This window comes from Eulemur rufifrons, chromosome 6, assembly GCF_041146395.1.
Source record: "Eulemur rufifrons isolate Redbay chromosome 6, OSU_ERuf_1, whole genome shotgun sequence".
Taxonomy (NCBI): Eukaryota; Metazoa; Chordata; class Mammalia; order Primates; family Lemuridae; genus Eulemur; species Eulemur rufifrons.
The window spans coordinates 88,883,718-88,902,263 of NC_090988.1; the positions used below are offsets into that span (position 1 = coordinate 88,883,718).

General features: G+C 35.2%; 1 protein-coding gene across 1 annotated transcript in view; it reads right to left on the minus strand.

Annotated features, from left to right (window-relative positions):
- The window catches only part of PHF21A (PHD finger protein 21A), a 177,942-nt gene that overhangs the window by 125,604 nt on the left and 33,792 nt on the right, over positions 1 to 18,546 (minus strand). Inside the window, exons 4-6 of the mRNA XM_069469870.1 lie at positions 18,099 to 18,239; positions 12,996 to 13,028; positions 10,197 to 10,262 (exon numbers count right to left, since the gene is read on the minus strand). Coding sequence (XP_069325971.1) covers positions 10,197 to 10,262; positions 12,996 to 13,028; positions 18,099 to 18,152 — 153 coding nt within the window. The 5' untranslated portion in view covers positions 18,153 to 18,239. The remainder of the gene's footprint in view (positions 1 to 10,196; positions 10,263 to 12,995; positions 13,029 to 18,098; positions 18,240 to 18,546) is intronic.

The window sequence follows — 18,546 nt, forward strand, 5'->3', positions numbered from 1 at the left end:
GTGTAGAGAACACAGTTCCAGGGGCTCATAATCTAGAGAGGGCGACCGGCATGCAAACAATCAAAGACATGTGGTAAGAGCTACATAAGAGGCATAAAACAAGAGCTATTGATTCATAAAAGAGAAAGCATTTGATTATGCTATGAGATGTTAGGGTGGGTATATCCAGGAGATGACAAACTTTTACTCTTTAGTGATTTAAAATTTCAAAAGACAACTTCCTGTGAATCTGTAATTATTTCAAAATAAAAATTTTCTTAAAACTTTAAAAGAAATAGACATAACTTCATAAACATAATGTTGAACAAAATAAGCTAGACAGAAAAGAATACACCCTATTTGATTTCATATATAGACCAAATTAATCTATGCTGTTAGAAGTTATGATAGTAGTTTCTCTGGGGAGGAGATAGTGAATTGAAAGAAGCACAAAGGACTTTCTGTGGTGATATTATTGATAATATTCTGATTATTGATATGGGCATTATTTACCTAAGTGTTTCAGTTTATTAAGATATATTTGAGCCATCTGTATATACATATAAATATACACATATATTGGATGTGTAATTTTCTATATTGATATCTTTCAATAGTCTAAAAAAACTAATATATGTTCCTTATAAAAAACGAATTCAAATAGTAAAAGAGTATTATATAAAGTTAAAAGTGCCAACTTTCTTGGTCATCTCTCCTGAATGCCACTGAGGTAAATCACTGTGACCAGTTCTGTGCAAATAATTCTAGATGATCTAGACCTTTTCCCATGCATTGTCAAGTATAAATGAACACAAATACAGTTTTTAGTATTTTAAATTAATATTGAATTATACTGTACATCAATTTTATAATTTGTTTTTTTCATTTTCCACTTATCTTTCCTTTCAGTTAAGTACTTCATTCTTTAACAGCTGTGTACTATTCCATAATATGCATATATATAGCACATATTATTCCATAATTTACATATATTACTTTCCAGTGCACCCTGATTTATTCATAGTTGTTTTCAAAGTTTCTTTTGTGACCATTCTTGCGTTACACTATCCTGTAAGTGGGCCTGCTGATAGAAAGCCATAAGGTGGCCCTAAGTTTGCACTAAGCAAAGAAGATAGGAAAAAACATCCGAAAAAACAATAGAGCATAACAAGTATTTGACAAGTCCAGAGGACAGGGTATGTGTGAGTTCAATGGAGAGCCAGGCACGTGTGGGAAAATGCAAGGTTTTCTGAGGTAAGTGATATTGCAATACCACAGAAGAGACTGTTTCTAGATGTATCAGGCTTCCAGACTGCTAGCTCCAGACTCATTACCAGTCAATATAACTTCACTTGATAAAAATTTTCCCTTTCTCGGCCGGGCGCGGTGGCTCACGCCTGTAATCCTAGCACTCTGGGAGGCCGAGGTGGGCGGATCGTTTGAGCTCAGGAGTTCGAGACCAGCCTGAGCAAGAGCGAGACCCCATCTCTACTAAAAATAGAAAGAAATTATATGGACAGCTAAAAATATATATATAGAAAAAATTAGCCGGGCATGGTGGTGCATGCCTGTAGTCCCAGCTACTCGGGAGGCTGAGACAGGAGGATCGCTTGAGCTCAGGAGTTTGAGGTTGCTGTGAGCTAGGCTAACGCCACGGCACTCACTCTAGCCTGGGCAACAGAGTGAGACTCTGTCTCAAAAAAAAAAAAAAAAAAAATTTTCCCTTTCTGAAACTAAGATAAAGCTACTCTGAATTGGAAGAGAGTCAATAATGTTACTGACTGTTCTTAAAACACTGATGGAGAAAACAATATGGAGAATATTTTCCCCCCCAAAAAGGAACTGAATTATTTAAATGGAAATCTTCTTTTATAGTGAAGCCCTTTGGTATGGACATGCTTGGCCAGCTTACTGGCTTCCTGAAAACATAATGAATTAATAACATTCAAAAACGCTTGCTACTTGTCTACCATTCTAGACTTGAGGTGTACAAATGTGAGCCAAACACAGTCCTTGCCTTTGAGGATCTTACAAATAATTACAACACAATGTGATGAGTACAAATAAGTACCATAATAAGTGCCAAATAAGTAGGCACAAGTACCATGAGTACACAGAGGAGGAGTGCCTCACTCTATGTGGAAGGTGGCAAGAAGTCAAGAAAAGCTTCTAGAGGACCTCGCTTAAACTGAGTCTTCAAAGGATAAGTAGGAATTAACCAGAAAAGAAAACTCCAGGAGTAGAGAAGTGCCTGTATAAAGGCATGGAGTCTTGAGAGAGCGCCGGGAGTAAAGGTGACATCAGGACACTCATGGGGTATGTAGGACAGAAGAGAATGCAAGACAGGCAAGCAAGAATGAGTTGGTAAAAGTGTCAATGCTAATGAGCTTGAATGTCTCATTGGTCAAGATGACCGGTCACATGGAAGTAACACTGTAAAATTTTCATTCTCTGTATCCTCCATGGGCCTAGTACCATGCCTTTCACCATAGTAAATTCTCAGTAAATGTATGAGGAGTAAACACATGAGTCAGACTCTTCAAATGATAAAGAAGTTTGAAAAAAAAAACACAGATCCTAGAGAACACATATTCCCTAGAGAAAAGGGAATAAACTGAGAGGAATGGACTATTCAAAAGCACAAATTAAGTTGCTGATATAATGGAGAGGTGGAGTAAGAATTACACTGGCTCCCAAAAAAGCATTTATTATACACACCACGTATCAGCCAAAACTTAGATTAATGTTCTCCAAAGAGTCAAAGGGTCCCTATACATTTTGAAATATACATATATTCCAAGCAAAGACCAAGACAGATACCACAGGGCTTGAAAAAAGTTACACAAACCTGGGCTTTCACTTGATTTTCATAGCTCAAAGCAACTGCTCTCAGCTAAGCAAGAGATGAGCCAAGAAGAAAAATAAAATACAGTAGATTCCTGTAGCCCAGTGTTAAGACATATAATACCTGATGGCAAGGGTTAAGAATTCCAAATTGAATTTCAAAAGTCATTCCATTTGCCAGCACCAAAAATAAATTAGGATAAATTCATAAGAAGACTGCTCTACCGTACTAAGAAAACAAATTGCTGCATTTGGTACAAGCCAACTTGACTTCCTCTACCATACTCTGGGTAAAATATCCTACAATAACATGGCACATTATTAAAGCATAAGTTATTTCATTAAGCTTCTCTTTCTTAAACAGATAATCAAATCTTTGACCAGTTAGGTAAAACTACTGGCAAAAGAAAAAACTGTCTTCCGTGAATATAGATAAAAAAGAAAGCAGATAATGCAGCATGGAACCAAAGTCACATCATACATATATGACCTCTCAATCTTCAGAACTTCTCTATCTGTGGCCAGCATTTCTGAGCCTTATCTACATCTCATCTTGGCTGAATATAAACCAACAGGATTACACCAGGAGAAACTTGAAATATTACATTTCCTATATTTGAAACAAAGGAGAAAGCTGATATCCTATGTACACAAGTGGCAGTAAACTCAACAACCGGACCAGTGATGTCAAAACTATGACACTAAATCTTAGGGAATTCCTAAGCTTTGGAGAAAATGAAGTCAGGTTCCCATCATAATGAAAGGATCTCTAAGAAAACAATTCTAAATTCTAATGTGATGTGCCAAACACACTAGTTTGGTTGTGAATTAGGGAAAGTAACATTTTATGGTTACTGGTATCAGAGGCTGGAGATAGTCATGTATCAGGTTACCAATATTAGACCACAGGATCCAATTTACTTACTCAACTCCAAGGCAATGAGGCCTAAAGGCAATGTAATTATTTTGCTTAATGTCCTATTTCAAAAAATATTTGATAAAGGTCTACAGAGTAATTTACTAAATAAAACTGCATGATGAGTACCGCAATCTGGATTCTAGTCTTGAATCTGATATTATTAATTATACAATCACGGCTAAGTAACAAAGTCCACATCTCAGTTTATGTCAGTTTATGTATTACAGTGACACACTCATGCCTAAGTGAAATGTGAAATGTTCTAAGCTCCTCAGAAAATTAAGGTGAGGTGAAAGTGTTACATATGAGATGAAGTTAACCAATATGACTAAAGCCAACAATTTCCATTTAAATAGAACTCACCTCTAAAAAAATTCAATGTATTCAATAGATACATGTTCATTGACTCATAAAGGCATTATCCAAACTTTCCATTAATAAATAAGAAAACGGACATATTAAATTATCTAATAACTAAAATTTATCAACAAGTCTGTCAGAGAGTTAGGAATAGAATCAAACTCCTGGTGCCCCCACGCCCACCCAATCTGTTCTTCAAGTCACCTACTTAAGTTACGTTGTTCTATGCATCAGAAGCATAACTAGTTATGGCAGGGACAGAAATTTCTCTCCCAAAGGCTTCAAAATCTATTTTACTAAAATATGCTCAAATTTAAAATTAAGAATGGTTCCATAAATGGCAAATATTTATTAAACCCAGAAAAGTATTTCATCTAGGATTAGGTTGAAGCACTCTGTAAGGAAAAGAGACTGTAATTTTTAAACACAGAGTCAGAGGAGCAAATTTGTAGGAAAGATTGAAGACTACAAAAGGGTCTCTTTCTCTCTCTCTAAAAAGGAGTAAGAAAAATAGGGGAAGGTGTGAAAGAATAACAAAATCTAAAACCAGAAGGTAATTCTATGGCATACTATAAAATATTTGTACCATGGACAAATGGCAAATTCTATGAAAAATATACCTCCTGATACGCATCAAATACATATTAATCCATCTTCCAAATTAGCAAAGTGCTTTTTTTCTCCCCACAGTTATCTCCTGGGGAAAATCAGGTACTGTCATATATGCTGTTATATTAGTATGATAAAGCCTTTTCTGGAGGTTATTTGAAAATACATAGTAAAAGTTTTTTTTGTTTTATTTTTTTAACGTGGTAAAAGTTTTTTTATACCTTTAAACCAAGTGTGGTAGATGAATTATTGTTTTTAATTCTTTATATCCTTTCTGTCTTAAAATTATACATCCATACCCTTTGTCATATATTTAATACTTTGCAAGGCTTGGCCACATGACTTATTTTGGCTAATGAGATGTTAACAGAACTGATGCCAGCAGAGTCTTAAAATGTATTTTGGTAGTTTGGCCTGCTTCTTATGCTCTGGTGATAAACCATGAAATGAGTATGTCCCAGGTAGCTGCTATCCATTCATGCAAGGCCTCTAACACATTAGAGTAGACCTAACTAAACCTGCAACTGGAAGACAAGGTCAGACAATGCACAAACTGAAGCAGAGGTGCCCGGCCAAGTACAGCCTATATCAGGAGAACCCCTGATGACCTACAGACCCCAGTGTGAAAATAAACATTTATTGAAAGCCACTCAATAAAACATCGGTTTGTTACACAGAATTGTTATGGCAATAACTGACTAATACCCTGTCTTCTCATACCTAGGAATTTACCCTAAGGCAACCAGAAAAAACACACATTCACATAGTAGGGTATATATCATAGTAATATTAATAAGAGCAAAAAAACTGGAAATATTCTATCATCAAATATTAGAGGAATAGCTTTTAAAAATTATGATATATCCAGACAAATAATTGAAGCTGTTCAAAATTGTGTTCTCAAAGAACACTCAAAAATGTATGAAGATCTTCATAATGTTAAATTTAAAAAGCATAAATAGCAAGATACACTGTTCTATAGAAAAAAATTACTGTGTAAGCAGAGAAAAAGATCAGATAGATAAAATAATTCATTTAAGAAATATAAGTGTGTCTTCTAAGCTAATACTATTCTATGTTAAATATTATACTAAATATTATAATAGGAATAAAGAAGTGAATAAAACAAACTCATGTTCCCTGTCTTCTTGAAGCTAACAATTTAATAACATAGATATTTAAAAAATAGTAATCATATAGACAGATACACAATTACAAACTGTAAAATGCTAATATAGTAAAAACTGCTAATTATCCCCAGTATTTATTTCCCACTTCTGAGTGATGGTTCCTGAACTCTATTTGGCCATGATCACTGGCAATAAATTATATTTTCCAGCCTTCCTTGCTCCTAGTTGGGGCCACGTGATTTAAGTTTAGGCCAATGGGATCTAACTGGAAGTGGTGCATGCAACTTCCAGCAAACATCCTTAAAAATACAAGGCTTGCTCTTTGTTGCTTTTCCCCCTTCTTAGCAGATGGAGCAGCTATTTTGGACTATGATGTAGAAACTTCATGCTGAGAATGGCAGAACAGTAGAATATGGGAACCTGGGTTCCCTGACACCGTAGAACCACTCTCAGCAGCCCTAGTCCAGCTAGAGAGCTTTTAGATGAGAGAAGAAAAACAATGTTATAATATTTTGTTTATGCCATTTTCATTTTGGATCTTCAGTCATTCACAGCTGAACCTTATCCTGAATGGCATAAAACTATGAAGGAAAAATGAAGGGTTCAATGACAGATTATAACAGAAATAGTTGATTTTCACTAGAGGAAGGGTTTCAGGGATAGCTCCTCTGTAATATTTAGGCTGTGATATGAAACCTCACCAGGAGGGCACCAGGTAAAGGGAGGCAGGTGGCAAACTGTTCAGGCAAGGGACACCAAAGATGCAACTATGATGGCTTCACCCTGAATCACCACAGAAATAAGAAATGAACTTTGGGATGTTAAGATTGCCTCTACAAGGAACTGGAATGAAAGCAGAATACTATAGCAACTATTGCTTTGGCTCCAGCATCAGAACATCTCTATTCTGACAAGAAAAAGACAACCTATGTCCATCAAAAAATAAGGGCGGGGGTTTCAGAATGAGAATGAACCCTGTTAAAGAAATTAACAGTTGTTTCCACACTTCATTCAGCATTACTAGTGTTTAAAATAGTTGGATGCTTGATTAGAGTGGTTCATATATCATGAGGAGAATGTCATTAGATTTTTCAAACACTGACTGTCCCTGGAACAGACAAGAGCTTAGTGTTAAAAAAAATTTTTTTTAATAATGTTTCTTGTTTATTTCTGATTCTAAAAGGGAAACGTTTATTGTGGAGAATTTTTAAAATATATGTAAGAGTATTAAAAAAAACGACCTGTAAACTCACCACCTTCCAACATTTTATATTGACACTGTTTTTATACACATTCACATGCCCACATACAAAAATGGGATTGTAATGCATATAAAGTTTTGTGTACTTTTTCACTAATTTTTTCATGAACACATTTCTATGTCATTAAAATACTTTTTGAAGCCATAATTTTAATGGCTACATAACATGAAATTTATTTAGTCAATCAAGTCTGGGGAATTTCTAAATTAAAACAGTCAACCACAAATTGAAGCCCCATAGGTTAAGAAGCTGGCTTCAAAATCTGCCAGAGAGTTTCTCTGCAAAAATCTGAAGTTACAGTTTAAAAGCACTAGAGCCTTCCAACCAAAAATTCAATGAAATTCACTGAATTTTAGCTATGAAGGATGTTTACCGAAGACCATATTCTCCCAAATAGAGCACACCATTAACATAGTTTTAAGAAAGAAACTGAATAAGTATCAAAGATTGAAGCCGCAACAATGAATAAGAACTAGTAAGTACCTACTGCAAATATTAGTGACTATCTCCAATTTTTTGTTTCTTTGTTTGTTTGTTTGTTTGTTTTTTGAGACAGAGTCTCGCTCTGTTGCCCGGGCTAGAGTGCCACGGCGTCAGGCTAGCTCACAGCAACCTCAAACTCCTGGGCTTAAGCAATCCTTCTGTCTCAGCCTTCCGAGTAGCTGGGACTATAGGCATGCGCCACCATGCCTGGCTAATCTTTCTCTCTATATATATTTTTAGCTATCCATATAATTTTTTTTTATTTTTAGTAGAGACGGGGTCCCGCTCTTGCTCAGGCTGGTCTTGAACTCCTGAGTTCAAACGATCCTCCCGCCTCGGCCTCCCAGAGTGCTAGGATTACAGGTGTGAGCCACCGTGCCCGGCCTACAATTTTTTAAATAAAGCAAAATAAGAGAATGTATGCATCCATTCCTTGTATAATTAAGTTTTAAAATGGATACAGAAAAACTGATTATAGAAAAATGAACATAAAAAAAGAATGGAAGCAAATACGACAAAGGGTTAATAGTTATTAAGTCTAGAATATGACATTATTCTTCAAACTTTTCTGTATTTTAAATTTTCTAACAAAATATTACTGTTAAAATATTGGTCATGTTAATTCATATTTTCATTATTAAAGGGGAAGGAAATTAATAAGTAAAACTATTTTAAACTAAATAGCAATGTTTTATGTTGGAAATAAGTTTGAGGAGAGATCAGCTTTTGGACTTTACAGCTGTGCTTCCTTTAAGTACTATCATACCTAAAAATGATATTTTTCTGTTTCATCAAAAAGGTTATTTTAATGGTTAAGCAAATATAAAAACCAGAAGATTGCATTTCAGTTTCTGACTCTTCATTACTTTATATGCCTAAAGTTTTCCCAATGCCAGACATTTTTCTAAAATTCCAGTTTCTAAAATCCATACTTAGTTCAGATGACAATTAGAATTTGCCACTGCGTGAAATGCCTTACTGAACATAGATAGTTGCAATTTCCTATTAAGTAAGGTCCCTGGCAGAAAAAAAAAATAAAGAATAAAAAGTTACAGAATAAACCAAATCTTTATATTAGTTCTCACAAACACAAATTTCAAATAAACATAAATTTTTAAAATTGCCCCACTTTCCCCAAATGTAGCCTTAGGTTGTCTTAACTTTGCGACAGCATCCCCCTCACCCCGCTACTCCAGTAATCAGTTCTCACCTTTCCCTGCTGGAACACAAGAATTTTTCAGCAAAAGTGACTCATTCATTGGCATCTTGTCAAACTAACCCTGAAACTATAAGGAGGCTCAGCGCTAACAGAATTCTAAAGCTAGAACACTTTCACTAACACGCGTCATTTTGACTTTAGAGAACTGAATCACATTTCAGAGCCAAATACATACTAACCAACTCTGTTTATATTTTTCCTTACAAATTGTTCTCCACCATCCCACCTCCTCCCAATTTTAGTTTGGCAATTCCCTAATCTAAAATACCTCCTGTCTGTGGAGAAGACAAGATGGGGAAGCATAAGAATAGGAGGGAGGAGTAAAAAGCAGTTGTTCACGCAGCTTGTAAGAAGATGCTATTCTGAAACATTAACAACTCGTATCTATTCCACAGAGTTCTCGAGGTTTATTTCTCCCCTCAGTTAAATGAAAATACAATGCAAACACAATAAAAATTCTCTAGGAATAAATTACTCTCACTACTATTATTTCACTAAATAAAAGTTAAAAAAAATAAAAATCAGTTATTGACAACTATTTAGTCAAAAATCTTCAGTAAAATGTCATTAGCATGAACTATCAACTACAAATCACCTTATTCTTTTGGTTCATACATTCACCTACTCCAAGACAGAAAACTGCGCTTTTTAACCAGGGGGAGAGTGGTGGGAAAAGAATAAGAAAACGAATACTTTGTCAGATTACCATAGGCATTTACTTATAGCTCTATCAACTGTCACACTCCACCTGGTGGCAGGAGCTGCCTGAACTGGTAAAGTGGAGGTCATTGTACAAAAAATTCCAAAGAATATTTTTCAGATAGCCTTGGAAAAAAGCAAGATGCTCTTTTCTTGCCCTATACAGCATAAATCTAACAAGTTTTTACCAAAGTGTGTTCACATAATAGTTGGTCAATATCTAGTAGAGATTAACATAAAAGTATGATGATATGTAGAATGGGAGACCTACGTTTCAGGCAATCTACTTACAACTATTCTCCCCACAAAGATTAGATGTCAGCTCAAGCCTTTAAGACAGGTAACAAGGTACAAACAGCAGCTACATGATTCTCTATCACATACTCCCACTAACTTTCTTTACCCTTTTCCCCTATGGGTAAACTATAGAGTTTAATTAACACAGTCAACGGCAGCGTGCCACATTGCTTTTAGATATTTGCCAGTAACATGTACCCATGGGATACTCCAGAGACTGATTTCAACCAAAAATAAAAATAGATAAACACAGCTCAAGCAAAATTAAAACTGAGTCTGGCTGCCCACACTTATTTTCACACATGAGGAAAAATAGCAGTTCTCTTAGAAGCCTCGAACAGACATATCTTTAGAACACAATGTTAAAAATACGCCCCCCCACCCCTTTCCCCTACCTGTTTCTCACTCAAAGCTGTGATTTTGGCTTGGAGTTCATGAAGCTGTTTCTTTAAGTCAGCATTCTGATTGGAAAGAAAAAATATCTGTGAGAAAGATATTTCATTTGTTAACAGAATAGTAGCAAGAGGACTATGCATACTGTATTACAAATGACGAAGCAACCATAAGCATTTAGCCAATCAAATTTGTCATGCATTAAATTGTAGTCATAACACCACCACCTAATGCACAGATCCTAAATGCAGGCTTCTCGCACTAAAACGGGTAGCTTCTTTGCAATTGTTTTAAATTACAAGAAGTTCTATATTTTAGCATCTTGTACTATAATAGTACCTGTCTACTAAAATATTGTTATTCCTTATACAAAGTATCAGTTGACAGAAAACCTAGAGCTGCACTAATCAGACAAAAGCAGGAAAATGGAGGTTATAACTACACATACACTGCATGCTTACTGGCATTATCAACAAAGATTAAGAGGTTTTTCTCCACTTGCCCTCTCCCTTATTTAGCAAAGTACATTTGTTATTTTAGCCTGGATCTGAAAAGCTGTCAGTACTGCAACTGCCTTAACGCTACATCATTCAAATTAACACACTGACTACCAGGGCATTTTCTCAGTTCTAAAATTCTAGGAATCAAAAAAAGAATACTATTTTAGATGACATACACTGAGCATGCTTGCCTTTTACTCAAGTGGGCAAAAAAATTCCAAAATTAAAATTTTCGAAAGTTTAATGTAGCAGGACAGCCTACCAGTAGACTGAATGCCACCGCAATGAGACTGCTCTTATTGATCATCTCACATATAGTTTTTTCAATTTACCCTGCCTGGTCTTCTGTAAGGGTTGGGACACACAACCTCCCCCTCGATTGAGTTTTATGTCTATTCCATTTGGAATGTCTTTCTTTCTTTCTTTTTTTTTTTTTTTGAGACAGAGTCTCGCTCTATTGCCCGGGTTAGAGTGCTGTGGCATCAGCCTAGCACACAGCAACCTCAAACTCCTGGGCTCAAGCGATCCTCCTGCCTCAGCCTCCTGAGTAGCTGGGACTACAGGCACACACCACCATGCCCAGCTATTTTTTCTATTTTTAGTCACCCGGCTAATTTTTTCTATTTTTAGTAGAGACAGACGGGGTCTTGTTCTTGCTCAGATTGGTCTCGAAATCCTGACCTCAAGTGATCCTCCTGCCCTACCCTCCCAGAGTGCTAGGATTACAGGCGTGAGCCACCATGCCCGGCCATTTGGAATTTCTTGTAAGTGTATTTGATATACGACTTCTCTAATGAGATCACCCACAATGCTGTCCAACAACTTACTGCCCCCTGAGATTCCTCAGGTTAAGGTTGTTCTGTTACATGATCACCAGCTTTAACAAAAATGCTAGTTTCTAATAATATTTCACAGTTGTTGATAATGGAGGTTACCACTTTAAATATGGTATTTATTAATATGATATCTATTAATCTAAGGTCTACCCCCTCTTGGTTCCCTAAATCCAATTTAAACTGTGAATATATAAAAAAATCAAAAAGAAATTTTTCACACAAGTTAGACTGTCCAACAGGAGGAAGTATGGGCTACCAATGCCAATTCTCAGAATCAATGGATTATATTAAAACACAATAGAGTTAGACCACTGAGTCCTACATTTGTAGAGATGAATATTATTTTCCATTTTCAAAAATCAAAGTGCCTCAGTACCATTGTTCAATCAAAAAATTTATTTTACGGCCGGGCGCGGTGGCTCACGCCTGTAATCCTAGCACTCTGGGAGGCCGAGGTGGGCGGATCGTTTGAGCTCAGGAGTTCGAGACCAGCCTGAGCAAGAGCGAGACCCCACCTCTACTAAAAATAGAAAGAAATTATACGGACAGCTAAAAATATATATAGAAAAAATTAGCCGGGCATGGTGGCGCATGCCTGTAGTCCCAGCTACTCGGGAGGCTGAGGCAGTAGGATCGCTTGAGCCCAGGAGTTTGAGGTTGCTGTGAGCTAGGCTGACGCCACGGCACTCACTCTAGCCTGGGCAACAGAGTGAGACTCTGTCTCAAAAAAAAAAAAAAAAAAAAAAAAAAATTTATTTTACTTTACAATGAAGCATGTATGGTATGTTTAACATCCCAAATATATATAGATGAATCTGATAAATACACTTTGTACTTATGACCCACTGTTTAATGGTTGCAAAAGAGATGCCTGAACAATACAGATGATCATAAGAAGACAAGACAACTTTTTAGGAAGATTTCTCTGGGAATAGAGAATAAAATGCCTAAGTCCAAAACTCCTACAAGAATTTTAAAAAAAGGTAACATTTTTTGGATCATTAAAGTACTTTTAAAACCCTCTTTAGGAGCCCTTTGGAAAACGAAATTTTCTAAAATGCTTAAAAAAATTATTCTAAAATTCTTACCCTGAAATTCAGTACTATTCAAATGTTCTATATTATTAACTACAAATAAATAAAAATGGTTTGGAGCCACTTTCAATAATTTTGAGACTACAGGAAAGCCTCACAAACTCTGATTTAGAATATGTGGGTTTATGGAAATGAAATTTAAGCTATATGAAGAGTATAAACTCTCAATTTTTTCCTAAAATACTCAAAGCAATAAACATAAAAGTAAAAAAAAAATAACCTTAAAACATGAAGACCAATATGCTAAAAATAATTGCCATTAGCAATGAAATCGTTCTTTAAACTTAAGGATCATCTACATTTCAGTATATTATGGCCATTTTAATTTATTTTGTAATTTAAAAATTAAATGAATAACAATAGTACTTTACCTGTGGATCCTGCTTCATTTGAGCAACCAGTTTCTGATAATAAAGAGAGAAAAAGAGCCATCAGTCTTACATATATATTAACGCTCTACAGCTAATCAGGTTTGGCCCCAAAAATCTAGGATTTCAAGTCAACACAAAAAAATGAGCAACACTACAATCAGAACAGACCAAAAGCTTCTGTGATCCATGTAAACGCCTAATGATGCACTTTTCTTAATAGAAAGAAAAAATCAAACTACCACTTTATACTGAAATTAAAAAGTGCCTGATTTTTAAATCTGGACACAGGGATAGGGGACGGTAGCTTTGAAAGACAATTTAAACAAGCTGGATGCTCCAAAAGCCAAACATCACTTTAAAATGTTATTGTCTAGAGTCCCAAACAAGGCCTGGAAAGAAGCTGATCCCACACAAAACCGGCCTGTTTGTACACAGCAAAGTACAGATTTGGCAGGTCTGTTGGTTTGGTTCTTACCACAGAAGGAGCCTAGTGTCAGATGTGACTTTGCCACTGTCTTCTCTCAAGGAAAGAGGGGTGCAGAGGATGATATATTCTGTGGAGCAGCGATGCTCAGCATTTGAGAACAAAGAAGTGGAGGAACAACAATGCAAACCTCTACCTACCTGGGTTCCTCTGGGAAAGAGTGTGCTTCCTACCCCAATACTGAATGAGAAACCAGAAGCCCAAACAAATGAAAAACAGAGAAAAATGAATGCCCTTTGACCTAACCCAACTTCTAAAAACATCACTGCCCAAACGTAACAATAACCATGGACAGAAGAATTCCAAGGATAAAGGAGTATCAGAAGGTTTATTCCTATAAGTATCTGAAAATAAGCTCTTCTCCAAGTGAATTTTTCATATAATGGAAAAATTTGTCACTCTCTTCGAATGACAAGGCACTTTTAATTGTTTAGTTGTAAAATAAAAATCTTTCTAAAATACATACTTATCTACCTTCTTAAACAGAAAAAAGTCAATCTTTTAGTAATACTTGGAGGTATTCTATCAATTAATATACTATAAACAATGCAATAAAGTCCTTACAATAAAAGGCCACAAACTGCCATGTTTTAGAGTTCTTATATCTGCATTTTTTCAGTCTACTCCTTAATGCCAAGCAGTTAGCTAGCAAATTTTGCTACTATTCTAACACCCCTAAACCTTAACTCAAATGTGATCCTTCAGATCTGTGTGATCTACTCACTGGACTAATTTTAAGATGAGTGAATAGGTTGTAGTAACCTAAGAAATCTCCCTTGAATAAAATGTATAATCTTTGGTGAATCACTTCTGAAATTTATTCTCATTGGTCAAAAGCCTTTCTTTCTGGTGCTAAGATACATTCTGGATAACTGAGGGTGCCAATCATGTGACCTTCAAATACACAAGGTATATGTTACTATATTCTACTTCATATTTGACAGTAGTAACTCTTCTATATCCTAGTTTTAATCTACAAAATAGTAATACACATTCCAAGATTCAAGGGAATTGAAACACACGGTTTTACACGTATACATTTTTACACTAACGCACTAGCTACAATCTTCAATGAAAAAAATCTCTTGATTTTTGTTTCTGATTTTGTTACCAGAGAGCTGGCCACTATACTAATGTTATCTTTATGAAGCTAAAATGTTTTTTTCCATGACAATGGAATGTAAAAATTGACTGATAACCACCACACTAAGTCTCTACTTCTAGAGGAAGTAAATAAACCAACTTTTGTATCTATAAGCAGTTAAACTACATTTTAGATAATCAGGGATAGGACAAGACAACCTGGGCAACTTACTAGACCATCTAGATCCCTTGTGACTTTAAGCTGACATTATGTTAACAAAGTTAAGTTACTTTCTATTGCAAGAATGCAGCAATTTTTCATGAGGATATACTTTATGCAAAGGGTAAGCAAATGACAGCCCACAGGCCAAATCTGGTCTACCACCTGTTGTTATAAATAAAGTTTTATGGAACAGAGCCATACTCGTTGATTTATATGTTGTCTGAGGCTGTTTTGTTTAAATACGACTTACATCAAATCTACATAAGAACAATCAAAGAAGGGGGGGGAAAGGTGATTTTCCCCAAAAGATGAGATGTCTATCACAGGCCATATTATTTATTTATTGAACATCAACTATGTGTACATTGCCACTTTCTTAAACATCTTAAACATTCATAAAAACAACATAAAGAACAAAAATATACTTCTATCACAGCAGTATCATTGTTTCGTAATGTATTTTCTATCCATTAAGCTCAATTCTAGCCCTAATTTTTTCCCTAACTGGAAATGCAACAAAAGGTGGCTTTTCTCCCAGTAATTAGTCAAATGTATGTTCTGGCTTTGGCCTCAGCCTAACCACCAATGCCCCTACTTTGATGTCATTTCTGGCATCCCTGAACTTGTCATGATCAATGATGATGCAGGTTACCCCATATCCAATTACAATAACACCAGTTTTATTGACAAAGCATGTCACTTGGATTTACTATTAATAATTAAATTCTTTTCTAAAAAATAGGAAAGTATTACATATAGAACTGGAGTTGAATATCTCAAATGCTTTATATGTTGAAATATTATTCACTGACATATAAATAAATGTTTATTATTATATAAACAAAATGTTGTGTAATAAAAGGATAACAATAAAAGCTATTAATTTTATGCTCAAAACAAACAGATAAATACACAGGGAAATTGACAGTTAATATGAATATTAAGATAACATTTAAGATAACTTTAGGAAAAATACCATATTCCTTTTGAGTCAACAAATGTAATTTTAAAATTTTAATTAGATAACAAAGATTGAATGTTTTCATAATTGTAATGTTTATAAAAAGTGATATACTTAAATTCAAAATATGAAACAAAATAATATTTAAGAACTGTATTTAAGTTAGTAATTAACTCCAATTTAGGTCATGAGTCTTTCAAAGAAGGCATATTTGGGACTTGCCCATTATCTTGTGAGGAGAAACTAAACGCAGAATGCTAACTTTGCCATCTCAATGTTTCTTGAGAGGAGGAAAAACTCCAAAAATCACATACACCATAAAATTATCTTTGATTTACACCAAAATTCATAGTGATTACTATACTCCCAAAATTCATTCTGTGATGATGTCAGCTTTAAACAAATTATTAATTTAACTTTTGTCACTTGCCATTCAGTCAAATTGTGTATTTAAGATACTTCAATGTTAAAATACTTTCACCCAGGAAAAAGACTAGCTTTCTTTTGTAAATAAATTTTTATTCTTCTCAATTAGTACCAGAAGCAAGGCCAAAAATATAAATAAAATGTGTATAACTTATTATATACCAAAAGAAGCCCACCTATACAAGGCAAACTCTGGTGCTGAGCAAGAGTTTAACAAGATCCAAAGCAGCAGCAGGGATTTCTGAACATATAAAGATTGAATGTAAAAATATATATAAGTGCCTTTGAGTCTCTTATAAGTTCTCCTTCACATTAATTCTGGGTAATGTGCAAATCTAGTAGTTATCAAAGGCTCAAGATACTCTCCCAACAATTTCATAAATTAATGTTACATTAGACTAGTCAGATAAAACAAGGGAAACTATACCTAAGAACAAACACCTTTTAAAAGTTCCCTTCTCCTCTCCATTCCCATATCCTCAATTGTTATACATTCAAAAGTAGTCAACTCATCAATATTTATCACTTTGAGTACCAAGGCTTATATATATGCAATATACAAAAAACAGATATAAACAGTGACATTCTGTTTACACAATAAATGTTAATTATTTAAGAACAGTTTTGCCATGATTATAATTATATTTATTTTTATTATATAAATATATAGATTATATTTAATATTTTAATATTATTTTATTGATATTATATAGAAACATTATAAAACATAAATATAGTTACAACATGTTTTATTTATATATACATATATATTCACATTTTTGGAGACAAGGTCTTGCTCTGTTGCCTGGGCTAGAGTGCAGTGGCGCTATCATAGCTCACAGCAACTTCAAACTCCTGGGCTCAAGTGATCCTCCTGCCTCAGCTTCCCAAGTAGCTGGGACTACAGGCACGTGCTACCACCAAGCCCAGCTAATTTTTGTTTTTTGTAGACAAGGGGACTCGCTATGTTGTCCAGGCTGGTCTTGAACTCCTGGCCTCAAGCGATCCTCCCTCCTTTGACTACCAAAGTGCTGAGATTATAGGTGTGAGCTACCGTGCCCAACCTTTAGTTATATACCTTAAATGTTTATTTAGTCTAGGTACCTGAGGTAAAATGTAAGAATCATGAAATTTAAAATTTAAACATCTGTGAAGACAATCACGTTTTCTTTACTAAAAATTGGGATGAAGGCATAAAGCTGAGTCATATGAGTAAAAACTTTGGTGCATATGGTAGTTGAATTAAACATGTCTTGTTATTTAAAATATGCAAGTTAAATCACCTGAACAAAGTCCTTCAGATGAACCAAAAAACAGGGAAAAAAAGGGTTTTTTTTAACACCTTTGGTGTATGAAAAAAATATTTTCAGTTCTTTTCTCTGGAAAGGAAGTCAGAAATATTTCATTAAGGTATTTAAAAGTAGTATCTATGAATTTGCTGAATAGTGATAAAAAGAAAATGCATGACAACTGTCTTAAAGATGATTAAAAACTATACTAAAGGGCCGGGTGCGGTGGCTCACGTCTGTAATCCTAGCACTCTGGGAGGCCGAGGCGGGTGGATCGCTCAAGGTCAGGAGTTCGAGACCAGCCTGAGCAAGAGTGAGACCCCCGTCTCTACTAAAAAAATAGAAAGAAATTATCTGGCCAACTAAAATATATATAGAAAAAATTAGCCGGGCATGGTGGCACAGGCCTATAGTCCCAGCTACTCGGGAGGCTGAGGCAGGAGGATTGCTTGAGCCCAGGAGTTTGAGGTTGCTGTGAGCTAGGCTGACGCCACGGCACTCACTCTAGCCCGGGCAACAAAGTGAGACTCTGTCTCAAAAAAAAAAAAACTATACTAAAAACCAGAGATGGTCCTGTTTTCTAATCTTAGCCAGTACTTAATAACATGATGTAGGAGAAGCCAATAATACAACATACCTGGTGAACCTGAATTTCCACTTTAAGAGCCTCCTGTAGAGTCTGCAACTCCATCCTCTACCTTCTCCACTTTCTCTGTCTGCTAATTCTATAGTTTCTTCAGCCTCTGTTTAAAATAACAAACTCCTCTTCTCACTGCAGCTGTAGAGATCATAAAATGTTTTGGATCATTATATTGGGAATAAAGAAAATACTTATGTTAAATAAAATATGTTAGTCAAAATAATATTTGATTCTTTAACAAAGGGCAAGAAACGTCCCAAACAGATTTTTTCACCAAAAACAATTCAGTACCAAAACTTTCTGGATTTTATTCTTTGAGCATTCCTCTACAGAACATTTCAAATAACTAAGAAATGAAAAACCTAAAAAAGGGTTTAATCTGGTTATGGAAACCTCTCGGCACCTACTACCTGCTCAGCACCATGTTACACACTACATACTGAGG